At 35.6% G+C, this 25,705-nt stretch overlaps 1 protein-coding gene across 4 annotated transcripts in view; it reads right to left on the minus strand.

Moving 5' to 3' along the window:
* Nucleotides 1-2,139: 2,139 nt before the first annotated feature.
* The window catches only part of adcyap1r1a (adenylate cyclase activating polypeptide 1a (pituitary) receptor type I), a 34,051-nt gene continuing 10,485 nt past the window's right edge, over nucleotides 2,140-25,705 (minus strand). Inside the window, exons 4-15 of one of the 4 annotated variants that reach the window (XM_065276727.1) lie at nucleotides 19,976-20,083; nucleotides 19,421-19,521; nucleotides 19,134-19,231; nucleotides 18,423-18,555; nucleotides 17,492-17,645; nucleotides 17,287-17,347; nucleotides 14,636-14,705; nucleotides 14,394-14,485; nucleotides 13,857-13,940; nucleotides 13,324-13,453; nucleotides 11,011-11,052; nucleotides 2,140-6,880 (exon numbers count right to left, since the gene is read on the minus strand). In XM_065276727.1, coding sequence (XP_065132799.1) covers nucleotides 6,656-6,880; nucleotides 11,011-11,052; nucleotides 13,324-13,453; nucleotides 13,857-13,940; nucleotides 14,394-14,485; nucleotides 14,636-14,705; nucleotides 17,287-17,347; nucleotides 17,492-17,645; nucleotides 18,423-18,555; nucleotides 19,134-19,231; nucleotides 19,421-19,521; nucleotides 19,976-20,083 — 1,298 coding nt within the window. In that variant the 3' untranslated portion in view covers nucleotides 2,140-6,655. The remainder of the gene's footprint in view (nucleotides 6,881-11,010; nucleotides 11,053-13,323; nucleotides 13,454-13,856; nucleotides 13,941-14,393; nucleotides 14,486-14,635; nucleotides 14,706-17,286; nucleotides 17,348-17,491; nucleotides 17,646-18,422; nucleotides 18,556-19,133; nucleotides 19,232-19,420; nucleotides 19,522-19,975; nucleotides 20,084-25,705) is intronic. The other 3 variants (XM_065276728.2, XM_065276729.1, XM_065276730.1) reach the window with 3 other exon arrangements.

The following is a 25,705-nucleotide window of genomic DNA, read 5'->3' on the forward strand; positions in this document are numbered from 1 at the left end:
AGTCCCCCAAAGAAATTTGAGACAATCTCAAACTTCGAATTTGAATAAAAAACATATTAAACTTTAGAATGTAGTGCTGTTGGTTGGTAGCTGTGAAATGCATCATTTTTTTTCTAAGGCATTTGCAAAACATACTGTATAGTGTAATGCATTTATAGAGATGAAAATGTACTGCAGTTTCCATAAGTTCTCCTGTAGTTGATATAAGACCTTACATAATGAACTGTATTGTTTTAATTTCCTTAGAATAAGACATTTTTATCTACAAACACCCTGTGTCCCCTTACATGGAAGTTGCAGTCATGTTTCTACAGTAGCCCTAAACAAGGCTGGGTCTACGGGGGGCCAGGGGGGCATTGCCCCCTCCAGATTTTCCCTCTGCTCCCCAAAAATGTCCTGGCAACCATAATAAATAGAGTGTCTCTTTACACAAATAACATCATTTGTTGGCAAACGCTATATTAGCTCCCGCCCACCAATGTCTGGTTGTTTTACACAAAGCTCAGGTTTCTTCGGCAGTATTCAAGGAAAAGTAGGCCTACTATTTTCTACGACGGTAACTTAAAGAAAACGCATCTTTAAAATATATATTCGAAAATATGCAATTCACTATTACTTAAATGTAATAACACATAAATATATTATATTTATAGTAAAACATCACCAATATAGCCCCTAAACCTTTCTTGAAATCACCTCATTATTTGTTCAAAAACAACAGCCAATGGCAATTGTATTTATATTAGGGCTGTCAATCGATTAAAATATTTAATCTAGAATAATTGCATGATTTTTATGAGTTGATTAATTGCAACTGAATTGTTTATATTTACCTTAATTTGGCACTTATCAAGTTTTTAATTCTCTAATCAACAATGGAGTTGACAAATATATATGCTTTATGCAAATGTATGTTTATTATTAGTGAAAGAGTCAGCGAAAATAATTGTGAAAAAAATCCAGGTAATTTTTAAAGGTTTTTTAACTCATTCCCCGCCATTGATGATTTACTTATTAATAACGTAAATTAATAATAAAAAAATGCAATTATTTCAGCTTTTTGCTTAAAAGTTTTTTTTCCTGTTTTGTTTGTTTGAAAGCAGAGGGTTTGTTCTTTCATTTGATATATTTGTATGTTTATATGTTCTTAGAAGAAATTTTTCCTGGAAGGCATTTTGTGAAACTTTTGTGAAAATCACAAAAAATGCTGGCAGGCAACTTTAATAAAAAGGCTGGTGGGGAATGAGTAAAGGTTTAAAAACAAAATCACTGCATCCATACTTTAAAATTTCTGGTAAAACTAATAGATTTAGCACACACAAAAACATATCTATAGGAAAAATGTTTGTTCAAATTTTTTCTTTCTTTTATCGTTTGATTGACATTGAGAGACAGACAGTTTTTAAGATCAACTGTAATGCAATGATCTAACACAATGTTACATATCAGATATTGTCCCCAACAGTTAATCAAACGTTTACTTAAGACCTAACAGATTATATCTGCGTAAATTCTTGTAAAAACAGATATTTTAACTGTAATTCTGTCTATGTCTGCATATATCGGGGTCACGCACTTGCGCGTGTGTCAATGCTTTAGATGGGTCACTCAGCATGAGAAACATCATTTTCGAGTCGCTCTTAATAACTCTTTTCACATCAAGCAAATCCTGCACTTTATTTTATAATTCCTGCGTGTTTTAAACCGAAACCAAAACCTCAGATGCGCAAGTGGATGTACAAGCATCCATTGTATTAGATTATGCATTTAGAAAAGTACACGTACCTCTCAGAAAAAAAAAATTATGCCCTTCCCTGTCCCGTACCCTATACCAGAGCGTGTTTCATCCTTATGTTGTCTCAGACGACCACTTTTGTCCTGTGACCGATCGAAATTGAGGTAGATTGCAATTCACAATCTCACCACTAGATGCCGCTAAAAATACACATTACACCTTTATGGCAATAGTGTGAATAACAATTTTACAGCACCTTTATTTTTAGCAATACTATTCTCATTTTGTATTGTGAAGTGAGTTCCCAAGAAGGTAAATTCTCTCTCTCTCTCTCTCTCTCTCATTTAGTATTTTCATCTAAACATACATTCACTCTTAAACACACATACATAAAAACACACAAATCCCAGGAATTCAAGAGTTGTATGTCAAGAATGGATTTTAACAAACATGTACAAAAAATGTCCACAGGTCAAACAAAGACATCATTTCTACATCTAAGCAGAAAGCACAGCAGACAGATTTACAAAGCAGCGGAGTTGAATGTACAGTACAGCTGTTGGCCAGGTGTTACATTCAGATTTATATTAGTCACACGACTACATCTTACAATGCACATTTCAGACCTACAGAAGAGACAGATCAAAGGCGTCCGATGGCCCAAGATCCCTTTCCTCGTGTCCTGCGCACCAATAAAACCCACAGTGCTGTCTGCTGGCAGGCAAACGTATTACAAACACATTTCCACAGCTGACACGACAGGTTTGTAACAGCTTTGAGACTCATGGTCGTTCCCTCCTGAGCGCCCGTATACTCAGAATGACAGCTGGTGTTAAGAACACGGAAAGCAGCAAATATATTTCTCTTTTTCATGCAGATAGGAATGTCAGCTTTCCTGTTACTATATATCCAAACATTAAGCTCTATGTCTTTATAGGTCACACGTTCACTATCACTGAAAGCTTATTCAAGAACAGTAATATTTACAGGTTGACCGGAATAAAAGATCATATTTTAATAATAAAAAGAAAAAAATCAAACTTGTGGTATAGTTCAAGTGAGTCATTTCTGTGCCATTAGCTCCCACAAATACAAATGCAAAGTTGACTCTGCACATATACAGTAGTGAGGTTAAGATAACTTTGCAAGCATGCATTGCACCTGTTTGCATGAGTGGCCACACCTATCATCCCCAGCTCAACCAATGACAAGACCCTGGAGGTGGGTCCATCATTTTGCAGTTGTGTTTGGTACTGCTGGTGCCTCAGAAATGACATCACTTTCGCAAAACGGCAAATATTTTACAATCTCCACATTAAACAGACATTTCAAAAAGAATCACCATCACTTTACATTTCACCTCTGTTTCCATATAAAATACAACTATGCAACAAAAAGCACATACGTATTGCATTCATATCTGAAAAATGACAAGATTTACATCAAAGATTGAGACTGAAAGTGCTGATGTAAAGAGAGAGAGAATGCTGGTACATCCATCAGTTAGTGGCACATATAGAAAATACACCCTAAAACATCAAGCCAGAGAACGAACACTGTAGTTTCACTGCCATGTAAGTTCACTTTGTACATCGATGCACATTGTTCAAACAAGTAAATGGAAAAGCGCAGAGTGATGTTACAACTCATAGTGATTGTCAGTCAGTGGTGAAGCTGTAAATTTGGTTGGATTATTAGATTGACATCAAAGATTGTACGTGTAAAGGGTTGGGGTTACACTCTCCCTCTCCTAGCATTAAAGTTCACTCGGATGTGACCCTGCCTGTGAAAACCTAGTTTGTTTTTATTTACTAAATCATCCCACACGTCATGCAAAGAACACTTTGTAAAAATATAATCTTGATATCTTCAATATTGGCTGAGTCATGTCAAAGACTGAAATCAAAGGGAAATTCAACTTTGATGCTCCTTAACTCATTATTAAAGCCTGGATTTCGCACACAGGGTCACATATATAAAGATTCTGTCATCATTTACTTCAAACTTAATTATGTTTTTATGAGCTTGACAGGCACTGATAACCTCTCTTTTAGAAAAAAAGCAAAGAGCATCTATAGTACACATCTTTCGCATGAAGGGAGTCACACACACACACACACACACAGTGAGCGAACACTGTACAACCAAAATGTTGGGTTTTACCTTAACCTATGCACTGTTGACTCAGATATTGTCTTATTTGCACATATATTTAAAAAAATCTTAGTTCGTTTAACTTTTAAGCATGTAAAATACATTAAACTAAAACAAATGAACTTAAAGGGGTCATATCACGAAAATCTGACTTTTTCCATGTTTAAGTGCTATAATTGGGTCCCCAGTGCTTCTATAAACCTAGAAAATGTAAATAAGATCAACTGAGTAACTTTGTTTTGGTAAACCATTCTCTGCAAGCATGCTCCCCTTGTGATGTCAGAAGAGGATAATACCGCCCCTTTAATATGCACTATCCAACCACGGCACTGCCATTTAGTGCAGAGATCAACTCATTTGCATTTTAACGGACACACAAAACAACACATTTTTGCACAAACCTACACAGTGGCAATTTTAACATGTTATAATAAATTACCTGTGAGGTATTTGAAGCTAAAACTTCACGTATGCACACTGGGGACACCAAAGATTTATTTTACATCTTAAAAAATCTCATAATATGACCCCTTTAAATTATTAGGAATACCCTAACTTCTTAAATATTTGTTGATAACATTTCATAGAGGTTTAAGCTCTTATATTATTAAATGTTGTTTTGTCGTAAGTGATCATTTTGTGAAGTCACCGTTCCGGTGTTTATTCAGTCATGAATTTTGTGTTATAATGCCATTTATAATGAGGCATTCACACAAGATGCAAAAGAGGAGGCAAGCGCGAGTGATTTAGATTTTAAGTCAATGCAAAGACGCGAATAGACATCCTGCGGCGCGATTAATGCAAATGGCGCGGAAGGCACAAAGTGGATGGCATGTTCCGCGTGAATTGACATTTGGCTCGCGCCAGTAGAAAAATCTGAGCTTTGACGGATATTTGCGCCCCCTTAACCAATCAGGAACTTGCTCTAGTAGTGACGTGATCACAGGGAGCGAGCAGAGTCGCAAAAACCCCTCCCATGACGCAAATTTCCTCGTGAATGTCTCGAATTTCAACCGCTGCTTTCACGCACGAATGTTCAAGTGTCCCACTACGTGCGAATAGCGCATTTTTTTCCGCCTTCACTGCGTTTGGTGTGAATCCAGCATAAAACTAAAAGTCGGTTACGTAAGTGGAGATGTTGGACAGAGCATTTGAAATTTCAAGTTAAATTAACTTAAAATTAAGTTTTCTGAACTTGCTAAATTAAGTTGAAATTAAGTTACAAGTACTCTTCTTTTAGTTCACATTACTTAATTTTTTCAGGGCAACAACTTTCCTCTAATTTTTTAAGTAAATTTAACTTGTCCCAGTTTACAGTGTGCTGATTTGTTTTAACCCATTGTTGGGTCAAATATAAAGTTTTTTGGTTTTGAGGGGTTAATTTAACCCAATGGCTGGGTTTCCCTTTTTGACCAAACCCAGGATTTTTTTTTTTTTTTTTTGAGTGAATGATGACAGAATTTTTACTTTGGGTGGGAACTGTTCCTTAAACACTTACTCTTTCCTCTCACAGTTAAACATAATGTATCAGCCCTAAATGCCTTTATAATGTACCTGATAATAACGTAATGGCATTTATTTGTGCATCTCAAAGCATCTATTTATACTAGAAACACTCTAAGACTTACTGTGTATAAATTAAAGATCGTATCGATTGGTACATTTTAAAATGAAAAACTACCTGACACATTGAATTTGATCTAAACTACGAATAATACTGTATGGCACAGGTTGTTTATAATACTGGTAATCCATCAAAGCTATTTTTGTGACCAACAGGCACTTTGAATAAATCACAGGGGATTGTGGGCATCTTTGCACACATATTATCAAAATTTAAAAAATGCTGTTATTTTTAGCTAGTTAGTTTGTCAATTTGTTTACATTAGTGCTGTATTTTTTATATTTGAATGAGGAGAGAAACACAATACACTGGCCTGTCATTAAGCAAAAAAGCAAACTGGAGAAAAATTGATAATTTTACGTATCATCGTAATGTTGACATACTCCGTACTTGCGGCTGGTTATAAAAAATACTGTTTTACAACCTCTCTATAGCGAACATCATTTCATCGAATACATCCGTATGACTAACACTAAATCTGTACATTTTCTCATATATATATAATGAATTTTTCTTAAACACAGTAGTTTGCAGATAAAACTGTTTTGGCACTTCATGTTATTACGTTTCTATTGACATAACACTGAAATGTAACCCGTCTGACGTCGTACGATTTTACTCGCTCGACATTCTCGTGTAGTAAAGCAATGTGCTATTACAGTATCTATCAGCCGTAAATGGATTTAAAGAGGATTGTGTTTATGCATTGTGTCGATATTATAGCAACGACAGTTCACATTATTCATGGCTCATAATGCATCGCGAAAGATTCACTGCGTCCTCACGTTTGACGTTTATGAGGTACTGCATTACTTTTAAATTAAATAAAGTATCTTAACATTCGTTTAAGCTTTTATATTCGTTTTGTGAACAGATTAATTAGAAAGCCTTCGAAATTTTACTTGGCGCTCATACCACTTCCCCATGAATTGTAACTGTTCTCTGCGTGAGTTTAAAATAGTTTTGGCACTATAAATATATCCCCGGATAAATCAGAAGAGCATTGGGTGATGGATGACACATCCGACCCTTTTCTTTTCAATGATATGGGTTTATAAATACTATCCGGAGGTTTAATTTAGAATCGTGATTGGTGAAAGGGCAGGGGGCTTTAAGCATGGACGAGCGGAGGAATGGGCCAATCAGGCGCTCAGGTGGGCAGGTTGAGGTTGACCGTCTCGGCCAGCGGGCTGGACATGCGGATCTGCGAGCTGCTCTTGCTCAGTATGGACAGCTGCGTCCCCCCGTTGACCCCACTGCTCGCTAGCGAAGGGTGACGCTGCTGTTTCAGGTCCACAGCAAAGTACCTGTTCACCGTCCAGCTCCTCCATTTCCTCTTTATCTCCGACTGCACCTTTAGGGAGAAACTTGAAGAGGTCATTTTTTTAATGTACTCAGCTGTAAGGGTTGCACGCGCAAAAACTGCTTCGTCCTTTAATACTGTGTCAGAACCAGGCCTGATGCGGATCAAACATATTTGATGATTTGGGCACAATGGAATTAAAACAGATTGATGTGAGGATAAAAGTCGTGCATCATTTGCTGCTGATTGGGACAAAAACTCAATGTATTCCCATCAGACCTGGTTGAAACATTGTATTAAAATCTTCAATGACTAAAAATTATTGTTTCCTTATAAGAAATTAAGACACTTGATTTAACATATAACATGCAAGCCAAGCTTTTTCAGAAATGTGTCAAATTAGCATTACAAGTGGCAAGTAGACAATATACAATATGGCAGCTGGTCATATGTATATGGCCACATTTACAGTACAGGTCTTGATGCCCAATATCAAATTTAAGTGATTTTGTGCATAAAACAAGCAAAAAAATCTGCCAATGGGGTAAGCAAAAAAATCTTGAACATTTTTATTAAAGGATAATTCCGGTATTTAACACTTTGAGTCTCATTTCTGGTTTGTTTTGGATGAACTACAGTGATGGACACTGAAATTTTGACAATGGGTCGTGTCTTGAGTTTTTGACTTGTTTAGAAGCGTCTCTTGACTGCTTCAGAATGGAAGTCAATGACCATGCACAAACATGTCATTAAAACAACACTTAACGTTCATTTTCAAAACTGTGCTACTCACCGAGTGGTTCGTGGTGTTCGTTGATGATTAAAAACAAGTTGTGTAGCGAAATACAGCTTCTGTCGTGTTTTATTTGGCATTTTGTAAAATTCCATTGATCTCTCTTGGAAGACTCATTGCTCGCTGATATATCACTCCGCCGCCGGGAAACAGAAAAGGGGTCTGTTTACATGTGGTTGTAGTTTTTTCGCTCAGTTTCTCTCAGAAGAAATTTTTCCCATATTTGATGGCTCAGTGACCAGCTTTAGGTTTGAAGTTGAGCTAGATTGTGACTGTCTATACGCTAGACACCGAGCGTACTTGTATGGCAAAGTGGTTGTTGCCATCAAGTGGTCGGGAGTGTGCTAACGCTTCAGACTCAAATATAGAGCGGAAGTATATACGCGGTTGTGAAGTATCTGAAAAAATAGTTCCACTATAGCAAATAACATGGATTGAAATCATACATTGCACCAATATATTTGTTTTTAATCATCAACGAACACCACAAACCACTCGGTGAGTAGTACAGTTTTGAAAATGAACGTTAAGTGTTGTTTTAATGACATGTTTGTGCATGGTCATTGACTTCCATTCTGAAGCAGTCAAGAGACGCTTCTAAACGAGTCAAAAACTCAAGACACGACCCATTGTCAAAATTTCTGTGTCCATCACTGTAGTTCATCCAAAACAAACTAGAAATGAGACTCAAAGTGTTAAATACCGGAATTATCCTTTAAACACTAAATTCAAGAAAAATTTAAGAAAAATTTGCTTACCCCATTGACAGATTTTTTTGCTTGTTTTATGCACAAAATCACTTAAATTTGATATTTTTGGTCTAAAAACTAGACTTATTTTCTTGGGTCGTTTTGCTCATCAAGAAAATGCATCTTAATTTATAATATTTTTATATATTTTTACTGAAAACAAGACAAAAATACTAAGAATGGTGACGACATCAACTTAAAAAAGTGACCTGTATCCAATATTTGCATTTACATACACTTGGAAAAATAATCCACAGTAGACGTAGACAAGGAAATACTTAAAGGATTACTCAATATTCATAAAAAATTGTGATAATTTACTCACTCCCATGTCTTCCAAGATGCATATATGTAACACATGACCTTTCCACGTGATTACATAATACGTAAGGTCGCGCTGGCGTGTCACACAGTTAGTGCAAGACGAGAAGTTGTGCTTAAAAAGTACTTTTTTGCGAAAATTATGATTGTTTTGCTATAAGACTCTTATGCCTCTGTTGGGATCATTTAGAGCATTTGAAGCTGCATTGAAACTGTAAACTGTTGAGGTCCACTAATAGAGAAAAATCCTGGAATGTTTTCCTCAAAAAACTTAATTTCTTCCCGACTGAAGAGAGAAAGACATAAACATCTCGGATGACATGAGGGTGAATAAATTATCAGAATTTTTTTTGAAAGTGGAGTAATCCTGTAAGTGGCCAAGTAACTAAAAACTGATTACAGAGGCAGCCAAAATGATTACACATGGTTTTACTTTACACGCCAGCGAAATATTGACGAGAAAGAGTCAAAAGTTAGCTGATCACAGTTGGTGTCCACCTAAGTTGACGTGATTCAAATGCACGTATCAGATTCATAGGTCATATCCTATGAATCTATGAGGAAAATTTGGAACAGGATCACTTAAACCATGTACTAGTGTAAACGCTGCCCATACATTTATGTATTGGGTTATGAGTGTAAATGTAAACATACTCTCACCAGCAGGATTATTAGGAACACAATACTAATACTGTGTTTGACCCCCTTGCGCCTTCATAACTGCCTTAATTCTACATGGCATTGATTCAACAAGGTGCTGAAAGCATTCTTAAGAATTGTTGGCTCATATTGATAGGATAGCATCTTGCAGTTGATGGAGATTTGTGGGATGCACATCCAGAGCATGAAGTTCCCATTCCACCACATCCCAAAGATGCTCTATTGGGTTGAGATCTGGTGACTGTGGGGGCCATTTTAGTACAGTGAACTCATTGGCATGTACAAGAAACCAATTTGAAATGATTTGTGCTCCGTGACATGGGCATTATCCTGCAGAAAGTAGCTATCAAAGGATGGGTACATGGTGGTCATGACGGATTGGACATGGTCAGAAACAATGCTCAGGTAAGCCATGGCATTTAAATGATGCCCAATTGGCACTGACGGGCCTAAAAACATCCCCAACACCATTACACCACCACCACCAGCCTGCACAGTGGTAACAAGGCATGATGGATCCATGTTCTCATTCTTTTTAAGCCAAATTCTGACTCTACCATCTGAATGTCTCAACAGAAATCGAGACTCATCAGACCAGGCAACATTTTTCCAGTCTTCAACTGTCCAATTCTGGTGAGCTTGTGCAAATTGTAGCCTCTTTTTCCTATTTGTAGTGGAGATGAGTGGTACCCGGTGGGGTCTTCTGCTGTTGTAGCCCATCCACCTCAAGGTTGTGTGTGTTGTGGCTTCACAAATGCTTTGCTGCATACCTCGGTTGTAACGAGTGGTTATTTCAGTCAAAGTTACTCTTCTATCAGCTTGAATCAGTCGGCCCATTCTCCTCTGACCTCTAGCGTCAACAAGGCATTTTCACCCACAGGACTGCCGCATACTGGATGTTTTTCCCTTTTCACACCATTCTTTGTAAACCCTAGAAATGGTTATGCGTGAAAATCCCAGTAACTGAGCAGATTGTGAAATACTCAGACCGGCCCGTCTGGCACCAACAACCATGCCACGCTCTAAATTGCTTAAATCACCTTTCTTTCCCATTCTGACATTCAGTTTAGAGTTCAGGAGATTGTCTTGACCAGGACCACACCCCTAAATGCATTGAAGCAACTGCCATGTGATTGGTTGATTAGATAATTGCATTCATGAGAAATTGAACAGGTGTTCCTAATAATCCTTTAGGTGAGTGTATGTGTACATATGTATAATATATATTAAAGTCCATGTAAAGTCATTTCAGATAACACCGTTTAACAGTTTTTCCACATTTCTGTGTTTAGAATTATTTGGGCGGGGCTAAAATGGTGACTTGATGATGCACTGGAGCCACCGAGCATGGCCCCACCCCTAACACAGTCACAAGCATCCATTCCGTTTGTAGCGGTATTTAAACGTTGAAAGAGCTTTCCTGCGTGTAGGTGTGGTTTCAGTGCTGTCATCAGACCTACCCCCAACGTTTGAGAGCAGAGAATCATGCCTGTTTTAAAAACTTACTATATTATACTTAGCATTTTTTTAATCAAGCAAATTTGGCTGTGTGGATGCTAACATATTTTTCTGTGGTGGGAGATACTGAGAAAACATTTAATATCTGACTTTACACAGACTTTAACAGACCACCACTGGCACATAATATGACAAAAGCTAAAACCCTCCTACCTCTCCATTCAGAAAGCAGTACAGCACGGCCACCACAAAGCCCTGTTGAAAATTCAAGTGATATGTCATTAATACACCAAAAGTGATCTAATGTCTTACCTTGCATTTCATTACAAATTAGTTTTAAATGTAAAGTATTCATCTATACACTTTTCTAAAGTTTTAAAACCTAGTGAGTGAGCACACTGTACTGTATGATATTTCTTTCTGTAGCTCATTGGGAGACCATTCATAGCATTAAGAGTGCAAAAGGTTGTGGGTTTGAACCCAAAGACACACATAATGAAAATGTATGCACCTTGTAATTCACTGTAAGTTGCTTTGGATTAAAGTGTCTACCAAATGCATACAATTAAGTGCAAGTTATTTCAACGTACTATTTTGAATTCAAGTTAAGCGATTTCAGCTTTTATTTATAATATATTGCAACTGATGATTAGTTAAAATGTAAAATACTACGCCGAAATGACTTGCACATTCAGGCTGAACAACTTCACTTTGAAAAACTGTTTTTGTTTTGTTTTCAGGACAAATATCTACAATTGTTTTTAATCAAGATTCAATTTCTTGACGAGCAAAATTACCTAAGAAACTAAATGTCGTTTTTAGACAAAAATAAATAAATAAAACAGCCAACGGGGTAAAAAAAAATCTTGCAATTTTCTTGAATTAAAGGTGCAGTGTGTACATTTTAGGAGGATCTATTGAGAGAAATGCAATCTAATATACATAACTATTTTCCAGTGGTGTTTACATTTTTATCTATTATGTTTTTATTACTTTAGAATGAACAGTTTTTAGGGCTGGCATAGATAAATCTAGATTAATCTCATACAAAATAAAAGTAATTTTTGAACAATATATGAGTTTGTGATGTGTGTAAATATTATGTATATTTAAACACACACACGCACGCACGCACGCACGCACACATATATACACATTTAAGAATTTTTTTATTTAAATATTGTTTTTATTTATATATAATTTAGAATTTATAAAAATATAAATAAATATATATACAGATGTACATTTTTCCTAAATATAAATACATGAATGTGTGTGTATTTATATATACATAATAATTGCACACAACACAAACTCATATGTTATGCAAAAAATAACTTTTATTTTGTATGCGATTAATCTAGGTTAATCTATGCCCAGCTCTAGTTTTTATCTACATACACCTTACATGGAAGTCACAGTCATGTTTCTATAGTAGCCCTAAACGGACAAACTGCTTTACAGATGACAAGACATGTTTGCCCTGCGGTGTCTACCGTAGCTTCCCTATGCGCTTCGAAAAAGAGGGGTGAGCAGTGCACTAAGCCATTGGTTGCAATTCGAAATCTCACCACTAGATGCCACTAAAAGTCTACACACTGCACCTTTAAGTGTTTAAGAAAAAAGTTTAAGATTTTTTTTTCTCATCCCATTGGCAGATTTTTTGCTTATTATTTTCTTTTTCTTTTCTTATTTCTTATTTTCTTAGGTCATTTTGCTCATCAAGACAATATATGTTAATTTTAAAGACTTTTTAGATATTTGTCCGAAAACAAGACAAAAATACTAACTAAGAAAGTCATTTTTGCCGTGTTCATTTATGTCAGCAACAATTTTTTTTTTACAATGTACACTGCAAAAATTACTTTCTTACTTAGTATTTTTGTCTTGTTTTTTAGTACAAATATCTAAAAATTCTTAATTTATCTTCTTGGTGAGCAAAATGACTTAAGAAAATAGTCTAGTTTTTAGACAAAAAATATTGAATTTGCAGTTAAAACAAGCAAAAAAACTGCCAATGGGGTAAAAAAAAAGTTTAAGATTTTTTTGCTTCCCCCATAGGTATTTTTTTTTAATTTAATTCACTCAAATTGTATTTTTTTTTTGTTGTCTTAAAACTAGACTTATTTTCTTAGGTCATTTTGCTAACCAAGACAATGGATCTTTACATAAGAATTTTTAGATATTTATACTTAAAAGTAAGAAATTTATTTTTGCAGTGTATGGTCTCTAAAAAAATTTTAACACTTTGTAACTTCATATCAGATTCTTATATTATCATATATCTTATATTATCTTCTACTGCCTATATAGCTTATATGATATCTTATATTGCCTGCCTTAGAAGAATCACTTTATTGTTTTAAGTCACTTTGGATAAAAGCATCTAAATGCAAATGTACAATTTAGAGGTTACCTGTACCTAAATGGCATAAGGTATCTGCAGTGCATCACTATGGTTTAAAATAGCACTATAAAGTGCCCATGAACATGTTTCATGATGAACTCAAAACTGATCCTCGGTACCTGAAAGGATCCCAGGCCCAGTTCAAAGACAAGTCTCTCTCGCTTGCTGAAATCCTCAGGAGAGAAGGCAAACACAGTGTAGTGGATACCAAACAGAGGGATGAGAAGCAGCGTGGATCGCGCCAGACGTCTGTCAACACACAGCAAACAGCGAGACTTTAAACGCTCGACTGAATCTCGCACAATGTCACCACCACTATAATAAACACTCAGCAAGCTAACTGAACCTGTAGACCTTCTTGGACCAAACAACAAACATTCAAAAAAAGCAATTTCAACTGGTACGATCTGTTTTTCCAGTAAAAAAAAACTTGACCCAAGTGGTCTACCCGGTCAGCTAGATATTCAACCTCTGATAGTGTTGAACCACCATTAACTGGTTTCAGATTTTAGCCTCAAGAAACTACACACAACACCACACAAGATGACAGAACTGTCAGCGGGCAATATTTACAGACCCAAAATGCACATTTGCCGAGCGAAGCCCACAAATGCACATCGTCACAGTCGAACACTCACATACACACACTTACAGTGTGATGGCAGAAAGTTCTGACATCCTGCACGAATGCTGGGCAGCCTGTATCGGCTCACTGAAGCATTTCTGTGCACAGCTGCTGAACACGACAAAGACAACAAACACTCTTTAGGACAGAACGAACGCACACACAAACGCACAAACACCAACACGCAGACTCGCACCAAAAATCTGGATACACACTAAGGCTGAGAGTCTTTCAATAGTCAATAAAACTTGACACAGCATTTGTTTGCTTTATATGATCACTGATCTCAGAACAGACTTACATGACATGCACTGCAGACATTTCAACCTTAAATCACACATAACACAATCAACATTGAGCTGTACAGGGGGCCAGTAGGAATACATATTCCTTTCTTGACCAGGGACGCACCCCATTTCAACGGGTAGAGGACCAGTGACATCACACTCATCATTTTGTTATTGCTCATAAAGAAAGCCTGGCCACATCTGTGCCATAAACCGATAAATCCGTGCAATGGATTCTGTACGCTGTTGCCATGGCGACCGAGACGAGCATACTCACAGGTAAATGCTGGACTCGTTTCCGCCGATGTCTGGAGATTGTAGCTTCTGCACCAGGATTATGATTATTCCAATGAAGAGCACAAAGTTAATCTGAATGAGGAAAGAAATCGTTTAAGTACAGAAAATATTTACATATAAGAAATATGTTTATAGTGTGTTATGGAAAAACTCCATAAATGCATTTATATAGACGTGTCACACACAGAAACTGTAAAAAAAATGTGTAATTTGTAAATTTACCATGATTGATGCCACCACAGGTCCCTTTATCACCCACCAGAGGGCAGTGTTATCATTCATGTCCCAGCAGCTGAAAAAACACACGATTTGCTGGGTCAAACGATTTAATTTACACTTCAAAGTGTGTTAGCAATGACACCTGCAATATTTATTTAGTTATTTTATGAAAATGATTTGCATAATTTTGCTGTGTCTACTGTGCACACTTTGCACATTTTCTGCATGTGTGGATGGCTTCATATGCCAACATGTGTAGTGTACAACAAGAGCAAACCGCACAGAATGCTGAAATGTCTTCCTTTGTAAATTTCAACCCACCCACAATCTGTCTTATTAAGATTTAAATCATTCCTAATAAAGAAAATCAAGTCTACTTTTTTCTCACTGAGTATCTTGTAACAATAAAAAATGTTTTAATTATGTTTTTAATTATAAATGTGAGTTTTGGTAAAGCATTCTCTGCAAATGTGAAAAAATATTGAAATTTGGCTCCCCTTGTGATGTCAGAAAAGGATAATACCGCCCCTTAATCTGCACTATCCAACCACAGGACTGCCATTTAGTGCAGAGATCAGCTCATTTGCATGTTAAAGGACACACCTCAAAACGGCACATTTTTGCTCACACCTACAAAGTGTCAATTTCTAATAAATTATCTATATGGTATTTTGAGCTAGACGTTGCATACATACATGGGGACACCCAGATTTATTTTACATCTTGTAAAATGTCCCCTTTAAAAAATTTGTCCTGTTTTTCTTATCTTTCAGTTTTTTTATTCTATGTAATGCTGCTTTGTAAAAGTTGGATTCACTTAAAAATTACTTCAATTGGTAACTTGTAACACCTAAAAACTGCATTTTTCACTTTAAGTGAAAAGGTAACACTGGTAACAAAAACTTTTTTCTAAACTTTCATTTTCTTATGTTAAGTGAAAAATGTAAGATAACTAAAACATTGGTACCACCCAAAAATTTATTTTCAACATAAATTTTCTTTTAGTAAAGTGTATTTAATTTTATTTAAAATGTATTACATTTTTTAGGTGATACCAATTGAAGTATTTTTTTTTGTTTGTTTTTGTTTATCCAACTTTCACTTTTTATAGTGTTAATTAGGGGTGTGACGAGATCTCGTGCGATGAGATCTCGCGAGATTAAATGTGTTTCGCGAGATTAAATGTGTCTTGCGAGATTTCTTGTGGAGATGCTGGCCGTTTCTCAAATAAAAGACTGCATCCTTCGGAGGTCGCATTTTTAAACTGCATTTACTTCATTACTGTCTTATTAGAGACTATTAACAATTATAAAGTTTACTAATTATTTAGTTAATCGCAACTTGTTGTAATATGCTCACGACTTGCAAATGTAATGCTCAGTTAATGATCAGAAATAAACTTTAATGACGAATGCAGCCTGCATATGCGACCTCCGGAGGATGCAGCTTTCTGTTTGAACCTTTTACAGTGCATGCATTATATTTGTCTTTTACTGCGTTTGCGTTTTTGTTTAGGTTTCCAATAATGTTCGTTTGGGAGCTCGTGTGAAGTCTGAGACGCGTTGTGTTTGTCTGTTGATCAGTGTCAGATGTGAAGTCTCAGCAGATTAAACCCTCACTCAGAGTTTACATGATTTAATGTCTGCATGTTCTTGCTCAAAAAATGACAGTGTCTGTATCATTTCTATTGTAAAGAAATGGACATATATTAAATATTAATATGGATTTAAACATTGTTTGACTAAAAATAAGCGTTTCTCTCCGTCTAAAGTGAAAGTGAAGACAGCGTCTGCGAGACGAGTCCTCTATCGCCCCCTGCAGGCATTTGTTATAATACATACATAATGCTTTTTATTTATAGGCCACAAAATGTTGTTTAATGTAACTTGGTTTTAATACTTTATTTGAACCAATTATTATTGCATCTTCGTTATTATGTCATTTTAAATGCTACTGCTCACTTGGGTCTATTTTTATTACCCTAAATAACAAATTACTTCATTATCAGTTAGCAAAATAATCGTTGAGGGTTTCTTAAAAAGTGTAAAAATATCGTCTCGTCTCGTGAACCCAATCTCGTGTTTCGCCTCGTCTCGTGGATTAAGTGTCTCGTCACAACCCTAGTGTTAATACATTTAAACTGAAATACATTTGAGTGTTATATGTTAAATGAAATAAAAACAGGTTATGTGACAATAATGTACCACACTAAAGTTTGAAACATACCAAACAGTATATATAGCATTATACTGTATAATGGACAGTAACTGGTTAGCCAGCCTGATTTAATTTGTAGCTATTTTACGAGATGGCGAAGACGAATTCGTACAATATAAATCATAAAAAACCTTGTTAATATTAAAAATAAAGCAGTAATGAAGCCCAACTCCAAAAACCAAAGTAAATTGTGAAAAAGCAGATCGTACAAAAAGGTACGAATGAGATTGTACGAATTCATATGAATCAGTCACCTTGTAATAAACAAGTAGTTACTGTTATAAGGTTGTGTTGGATGAGCTAGTAATCCCTTCCAAATAAAGCTTTATTCTAAAGTGACAGTGAATGTTAATAGTTTATATCCCAGCATATGTGTTGTCATCTGTCATCTGCAGGATCTAAACAACATCTTGTTCTTATATGAGGCATCAACGTACCCAGAATCATCGAAATGTAGACGCAGAACTGCCCATATGGTCACACAGATAGTGGGGGTTCCTAAGAAATGAAGAAAGACGAAATTTGCTTTTGAAATAAATAATCTATATTATATACGACATCATATCATATCATAAACAGCCAATGACCAGAAAGGACCAAATATTATACAATCCAATCATTCATATTCACACTGTGACATACCCCAACCAATGATGGTGTAAAAGTAGAAGTAGCGTCTCTCAGGAAAGAAGGTTTCCACTAACAGTGTGAAGAGGTAGAGACCCTCGATGAAGAGCCAGAAGTAGTTTGACATGACACAGTAATGAAAAAAGACCATCACTGTCTTACAGCCCACCTAAACACAATAACACAATACACATTACAACACTGCATTTGTGCTAAGCTGTAAAATAAGATGAATTCTTGCTAAAGATGATGCATGTCATTTGCCCTGTACTTGTATATTCTGCACAATGACCAAAAAGTTAAAGTTTAATGTAAATATTTTCCCCAATCATGGCTTGCATTTTTAAAGTAAAAGTGAAGCAAATCTTTATCTTTCGTTTGTCAGGGCGAATGTACATTTCCATTCGTCATTTCTGTACCATTTTGTATCAGAACACCCTTAAGTCTTTTTATATGTTTATCAATTACCCTCTGATCCAATTAGATCCTAGATGATGTCATTACCGTGGCCTCTGATTGGCTGGGGAAAACTCGGAGGCCTCATTCAGGTGCAGGTTTTAAAAGCTATTCCTATGGTGATTCAGAAATAATAGCAGATTTCCGGAGCGCACTGAACTCAGGGTCATTGTAATTACGGCTGTTTTTCAGACAGACATGGACATAATCAAACTGAGGTATTATTAGCTTGTGGCTTGCAGATGCAAATAGACCACAGAAGTATTTTGGCCCCGCGTATACGATTCTGGTCCATTTCCATATGCAAAAGTTTGTGAGAGGAAATAATGAAAAGACTATGAATGCACAAATAAAATAAAAGAATAAATCCAACCTGCTTTGATGAGTGTTTCGGTAAAGGTTGATTAAAGATTAAAACATGATGGAAACGTCTTCATTTAGTTTTCGAGATATTCATGGGATTTGATATTCCTGTCATTGCATTACTTACGGTATGGACAAAGCAGTGGTCGCTGTCCTCTTCTGCGTACAGAACGCCGTCTTTAATGAACACAGAGATCGCTCTCAGGATGAAAGACACAAACAAGTTCATGTGGATGAAGTTCCTGGTGCAGTGCAGCTTTCTGTGAGACAGACAGATTTGAAGAAAGCATTTAGAAGCTGTTAGAAGACGAACTGTGGCGGATGGCTGTGATTTTATACCATTTGTGACCCTGGACCACCAAATCAGTTATTAGGTATATTTGGAGCAATAGCCAACATTGTATGAGTCAAAATTATCGATATGCGCAAATTTTTATTTTCCGTCTGCCTTTTTACATGATGTATCTACAGAAGAGTCACATTTTAAATAGGAAAAATATTGAAACTCTTTGGTTATTTTTTTAGCGTGATGCTAATGGTCTAATCAGATTCAATGGATTATGCTTAGCTATGCAAAAAGTGGTAGCGCCAGACCCGGAGATCAGCTGAATGGATTACAAAACGGTAAAAATCAAATGTTTAACTCTAGGGGAGCTGGAAAATGAGCATATTTTCAAAAAAAGTGGAGTTTCCCTTTAAGTGAAAGGTTGGATAACTCTCCATATGAAGATAACATACATTTACACTTGCATATTGTAAAAGAAAAGCGACAAATGGCTTTAATTAAAATACAAAAGCATGGGGTCAATGTTATGTGCTGAAATTGTTTAAAACTAACCTGAACCTGCAGAGAATGACCATAGCTGTGGTCAGAGACACCAGAGATGTGCTGTAACCCACCGTATAGAGAGCCTTCACTGACGCATAGTACATGTCCTTCAAATGAGACAAGAAAACACACACATAGTATAAACCATTAAAGAGATGCCTTTTTGGTGTTTAACTTTCATATTCAAGAAAATAATGCTTATAAAAGCGCTTTAATCTGCAACTTTACTTCCACACACCACTGAATGTCTACCAGTTTATAGATGTGAGCTTTATATGTGTTAAGTCACAACTCACAGGTTTGGTTGCGTTTTCGCCGGTCATACATGCATCAACATAGTGAGGAAAAGGCTCAGCCCAGCCAGCGTCTGTGCAATTTCTGCTGATCTTACCGAAACCTGAAAAACAGCAATAAATCAAACCCAATGCATTAAACATGATGTAAGTAACTGATGAAATTTGCTGCCGTCAGCACAAAACGAAAGCTTGAGCAGGAAACATCCGTATCGGTAACGATTTATGTTGATTGATTTAATGGACATTCAAACTGAACATTTCTGCATGCTCTCATACATGAAGGCTTGGTTTTAAAGACACAATATGTAAAACATATTAAACATCACTAGCACCGTGTCATATATTTTGTTTACTTGTGTCCGAAATATAATTTGACTATAAAACTTGTGTAAAAAGATTGAAAGATCGATAAGTGTTTTATCAGACATACTACTTTCAAGTTATATCATAACATAAGAACAATAATATACAACATTAATGTCCATCTATACAAATACATATAAAAACATGCAATTATGACATCTGGTCATATCAGTGCATAGAAATATCTCTCACCCTCGTCTGGGCTCATGAACTCAAAAAGTTCGGGACAGTTGACTTCCACAACATCACCAACCCTGGCCCCCTCCCAGCAGGTCAAGTTATCCCATTCCCATGGACAGCCTGATGCAAAAAATAACAGACCAAAAAAAAAACTCATTGCATAAATAAATCTCTTACATTTTTGGCATGCCATGTTTTTTTGAGATGCAGTGCACCATTGGATTCTTTAATTATGTAAATACTACATTATGTTGGGTTATTTTTTTGCTGGGTTAATACTGGACAGCACACATGATGGCTTTCCATGCATGAAATAAGTAACCCCAGGTTTTTCCGAACCACAGGTTAACAGAATCCTGGGTTAACTGTTTCATGTTTTAAATTTTTCATACTTAACCAGGGATAACCCTGGTTATTTATAATCTGATGTGCATTCCTAAATCCTAGGTCAGGTGTCTCCAACCCTGCTACTGTCCTGCAGACTTCAGTTCCAACCCAGCTCCAAAACACTTGTCTGTATTTAAAGTATGGTTTATTTACATTTTCATACACATTGAATCGTATAATATTCAAATATTGACAAGATTAATACATTTACAGACATACAGATTTGTACATATTCCTATTCATAAATATTAAAATCGCGGGCATTGGCATTTTTTTAACCATTATAATGACATGTTTTGTTGTTATATTTTCTGGCTAATTTATTTAAGTTTACTCATTTACCTAATGATATGTTCATGACTTTTAGAGAATTACACAATATTAAACAACACTACACTTTAAAACCTTAAAATTAGCTCTTTTCCTGCCAATGACGAGTATTTCTGGCAATCCGCAATACTGCTATTATCCACCAGGTGGTCAAATTTCCTCTGATCTTCCGCACCTGTTACAACTTGGAAACAACGCCTCACATGAAAGAGTAAGAACTCCGTGTATGTTTGATCTCTGTCAAAAGTCCTTAAAAAAATGAAATTATCTCAGCTTTTTGCAAAACAATTTGTGTTTTTGAAGAAACCTACCCATATTTGAGAGGTGATAAGAAGAGAACTAAACATTGAAAAGTTTGTTTGAAAGCAGAGGGTCTGTTCTTTCATTTGATATATTGTAAGTTTATATATTTATCAAAGGACATTTTCTGGTAGGCATTAAACTTCAAAATCATGAAATATGCTGGCGCTGGCTGGCAACTTTTTTTTACGCTAGTGGGAAAAGAGTTAATAACATTTCTGTAATATTTTGTAATATTTAGTTCATTTCCCATGACACACAAAAGATGATTTCTCCTATGCAACAATACTTACATAACATCACAACATAAATTCACAAAAGATGTTAATTTTATTTATTCGCTGTAATCCACATCTTTAAAATTCCTATGATTGCGTGGAACAGATCCAAATTCAGGCCTTTTATCCAGCGATCTTGATCCCAGTTTTCATCAGCAACTGTAAATGTCCAATCTCGAATTCGTTATGAATATGAATTCAAATATTGCGCCTTAAGAAGCTTTACGACACATTGCTTAACAGCAGTGATATCAAAAGCTCATTGGCTCTTGCGTGCGACGTCACAGATTTGCGACATTGCCATCTTTCAATCGATGTACTTTTAAAATTTCAAATGTGCGCCTTTACAGAGAGAAGCCAGATTTAAGTCTTCATAGATGAATAACTTTAATATTTCCCTTTATGCTACTTCATAAACTCCAGAGAGGACTGCAGCTGCAGCACATCCTCATTTTAACTACTTTTGGTTCTGCTTTTGAAAATTTGCAATAAATAAATTATTGTGATTAGACTTATAAGTAAACAGACTAAAATCTGTCTGTTATGATTTTTATTTCTAACAGTACATGATTTCACTGAACTGTTTTGGGTAGGACTGCATTAGCCGCTTAGAATATCTTTTAAATACTAACGTTATGTTGTTATGATTGTTTAAAAAAAATCCTACACATTTCTCTCCATTACATTGCAAAATATAAAAATAATACATTATATTTACCTTTTTTTGTATAAAAGGTTTTAGGTTGAGGGTAAGGTTTGCATTAGGCTGGTAACATTATAGATAAAATGGTTAAATGGAAATTGTACTGCAATGTTTATGGTATGAAAGATTTTGTAAGTTGTAAAAACGTAATAATGCTACGATCAAATGTTGCAAATACATCTACATTGTACGCTTTAGGATTTATTTTAACGTACAAAAATATGTTTCGTGTTTTTGAAAGTTACATACGTATAAACAGTGAGATCAGGCTTCAACTTAAGTAAGTGATCATCTAACAATGCCCCGTGAATGACCCAGAGCAAAACCCTACAGCAATGCCTCAATAGCTACAACCTTGCGTACGGTTAAAAATGTAAAACTGTAGTTTAACCTGCATGTTTATTCTGATATAATTAGCAACATAATTGAAGAACATGTGGTCTTTCAGATGTTTGGCTCATTTGCATGATAAGGGAGGTATGAATCACAGGAAGGAATGAAAATAATACTTTCTTTGGCCAAGTGCCTGAACAATTACAGGTTGTAAACCTATTTTGAGTAACAACACAGAAAATCCAAAGCAGCGCAGCTCAGTTTTTAGGATCACTTCAACAAAACAAGTGCGGCACCAAATCTGAGTCAAACTACTATTATTTTCCGAGTTAGTGTTTGTACACACTCTCAAAAATGCTGGGTTATTTTCAACCCAAAAAGAGACGAACCCCAGCCATCGGGATAGTTTACCCAAAAATGGAAATGTTTGTCATCATTTACTCATCCTTATGTTGGTCTGAGGTTCTTTATTCTGTTAAACACAAAAGAAGATATTTTGATATATTTTGATAGTTGATGGTTCCCATTGACTTCTACACTGTAAAATAATCTGTAGAAATTACAATGTTATTGCAGCTGGGTTGCTGGTAATTTACCGTAGATTTACATTTATGTTATTTACTGGCAAGAGTTTGTTCAAAGTTAAATAAATTTTAAATATTAACAAGTCTTTATCTTTACAGAATAAAACCATACAATAACAGCCTCATGCAAAGCATTCTGGGAACCAGAAATCATCATCAACCTTTTTTGCTTCAGATTTTGTTTCCCAGAATGTTTTACTTGATGCTGTTTTTTAGTTTTACTCTGTAAAGACAAAGACTTGTAAATGTTTAATTTTCATTTAACTTTGAACAAAATGTTGCCAGTAAAAAACATAAAATTAAATCTACGGTAAGTTACCGGCAACCCAGCTGCAATTTCTACGGAATTTTTTTACAGTGTACAGTAAGAAAAATAAATACTATGAAAATCAATAAGTCCCATAAACTGTGTGCTTACAATCATTGATCAAAATATCTTCTTTTGTAACCCAGAAAATATTTATATTTGACCAAACAATGAGTTAAAACAACCCGGCATACACTGTAAAAATTAGTTGTAGTTATGAAGCTGTTTCCCAGTAACTTACTGTAGATGAATATTTATCTATTTATTGGCAACAGTTTGTTCAAAGAAAAATAAATATTAAACATTAACAAGTCTTTATTTTTACAGAACAAAATGGGAAAACAGCCCCATGCCAAGCATTTTGGGAACCATAAATCGTCATCAACCTTTTCCAGTTTTTTCTGATTTTGGTTCCCAGAAACGCTTTGCATAATGCTGTACTTTTTATAGCTTTTTCTTGTAAAGACAAAGTCTTGTTAATGTTTTATGTTCATTTATCTTTAAACAAACTGTTACCAACATACATGTAAATCTACAGTATGTTACTGGTAAACACAAATTGTATACACAATTTGGTATTACTGTAATTTCTGCGTTGTTTAAATTAAAACCCAACACACTGGTTTTTCCCTTTTTGACATATGGGTTAATAAATAACCCAGCATTTTTTTTTTTAAATGTAGATTGACATTTTAAACAAGATCTCTTAACCAGCAGGACAGATGTACAGTATGTGAAAGAGACAGACATAATAAACTACATGACACAGAAAGATAAAGGCGGTCATACTGAAATACTGCATGAAATCAGTTCTCCTAAATCATGAAGAGAAAATCTAAACTGTTTACATCTGCTTAGATCTGAATCACTGCTATCAGAGGCCATTACTAGATTATCATCAAATTTACTGGTTGGCTTAAAGAATTAGGTCACTGGTGAGTCACAGACTTCCTGTTGAAACAGGAAGTTGAGGTGTGACATATCAAAGGGGTTTTTCATTTCTTAAATGACAAATAATCTTTAGTTACTGGCAAAACCACACTTGACAGCTTTTAAGAAAATAAAGCACCCCCAAAAAAAATCACATTTAATTATCGAAGATATATATTAGGCTGATAAATAAATCCTGCCAGAAATGATTATTTGTAACATAAATAAGAGGGAGTTATGTTTAAAAGGAAATTTAGGAAATTTTAGTTTATGAAGGTCTCTGTTAAGTTATGATGCTGCTTAAGTACAAGCGAAAATGAATTAAAGCTTCATGTATCTCTCTCTCAGTCTGTGTCTCTCTCACTCACTCCATCTGTCTGCATCTGTCAATCTTTCTCTCCCCCCTGCAGACGCGGCTGTTTTATTTCCGACTGAATGATTTTCTGTCTGCGCTGAAATGAGTCTGCTGTGCTTTAAGGAACAGGAAAGGACGAGGATCAATGAACTCAGATGTAAACAGCCAGCAAACAGAGGTCATCGCTTCCAAATACTCTAAACCCATTTCAATATGGGAGGGTGTGACTTTGCCAAGTTAAGCATTAAATATTTTTTCATGTGCATAATATTTCAGATATTTACTATGTATTCTGTATATTTTTAAGTTTCTATATCACAATGTGCTAATAGATGAAGTGGTATAGCATGGCACTAACGTCTAACAATGCCAAGATAAGGGGGTTATTCCCAGGAACAAAAAGCGGGTATGATTTATGAAACTGAATGAACTATATAATCCTTAACAGAAATAAAACATATAAATGATAGTTTCGTCTTAAAATTAAATTAAAATTAAAAAATAAAAGTTCCTTTACATAGGTCAGTATTGCATTGTAATATTAGTGCAAAAGTTATGGATACAAATAATAACTATATAATAAATATTAATTTTGCCTTTAACATGAATCTGCCTTGGGGATATCTGAAAACTACAGTAGTGTGGATGAAAACGTTGACAAACATATATAAGTATACAAAGCTTACAGTCTCTCACTTTCGCCAATAAGGATCTATGATTTTAATGACATCATTCTGCACTTCAGATTCAAATTGCAAGCTATGAGGTAACCAAACGTCAAACCCTACAGAATCGTCCTGTTTCAGTTTTTAGGAAAGAAAACAGTTAAAACAGAAAAAAAATTTCACCATACGCATACACTCACCTAAAGGATTATTAGGAACACCTGTTCAATTTCTCATTAATGCAATTATCTAATCAACCAATCACATGGCAGTTGCTTCAATGCATTTAGGGGTGTGGTCCTGGTCAAGACAATCTCCTGAACTCTAAACTGAATGTCAGAATGGGAAAGAAAGGTGATTTAAGCAATTTTGAGCGTGGCATGGTTGTTGGTGCCAGACGGGCCGGTCTGAGTATTTCACAATCTGCTCAGTTACTGGGATTTTCACGCACAACCATTTCTAGGGTTTACAAAGAATGGTGTGAAAAGGGAAAAACATCCAGTATGCGACAGTCCTGTGGGCGAAAATGCCTTGTTGATGCTAGAGGTCAGAGGAGAATGGGCCGACTGA

The sequence above is a fragment of the Paramisgurnus dabryanus genome, chromosome 6, assembly GCF_030506205.2.
Source record: "Paramisgurnus dabryanus chromosome 6, PD_genome_1.1, whole genome shotgun sequence".
Taxonomy (NCBI): Eukaryota; Metazoa; Chordata; class Actinopteri; order Cypriniformes; family Cobitidae; genus Paramisgurnus; species Paramisgurnus dabryanus.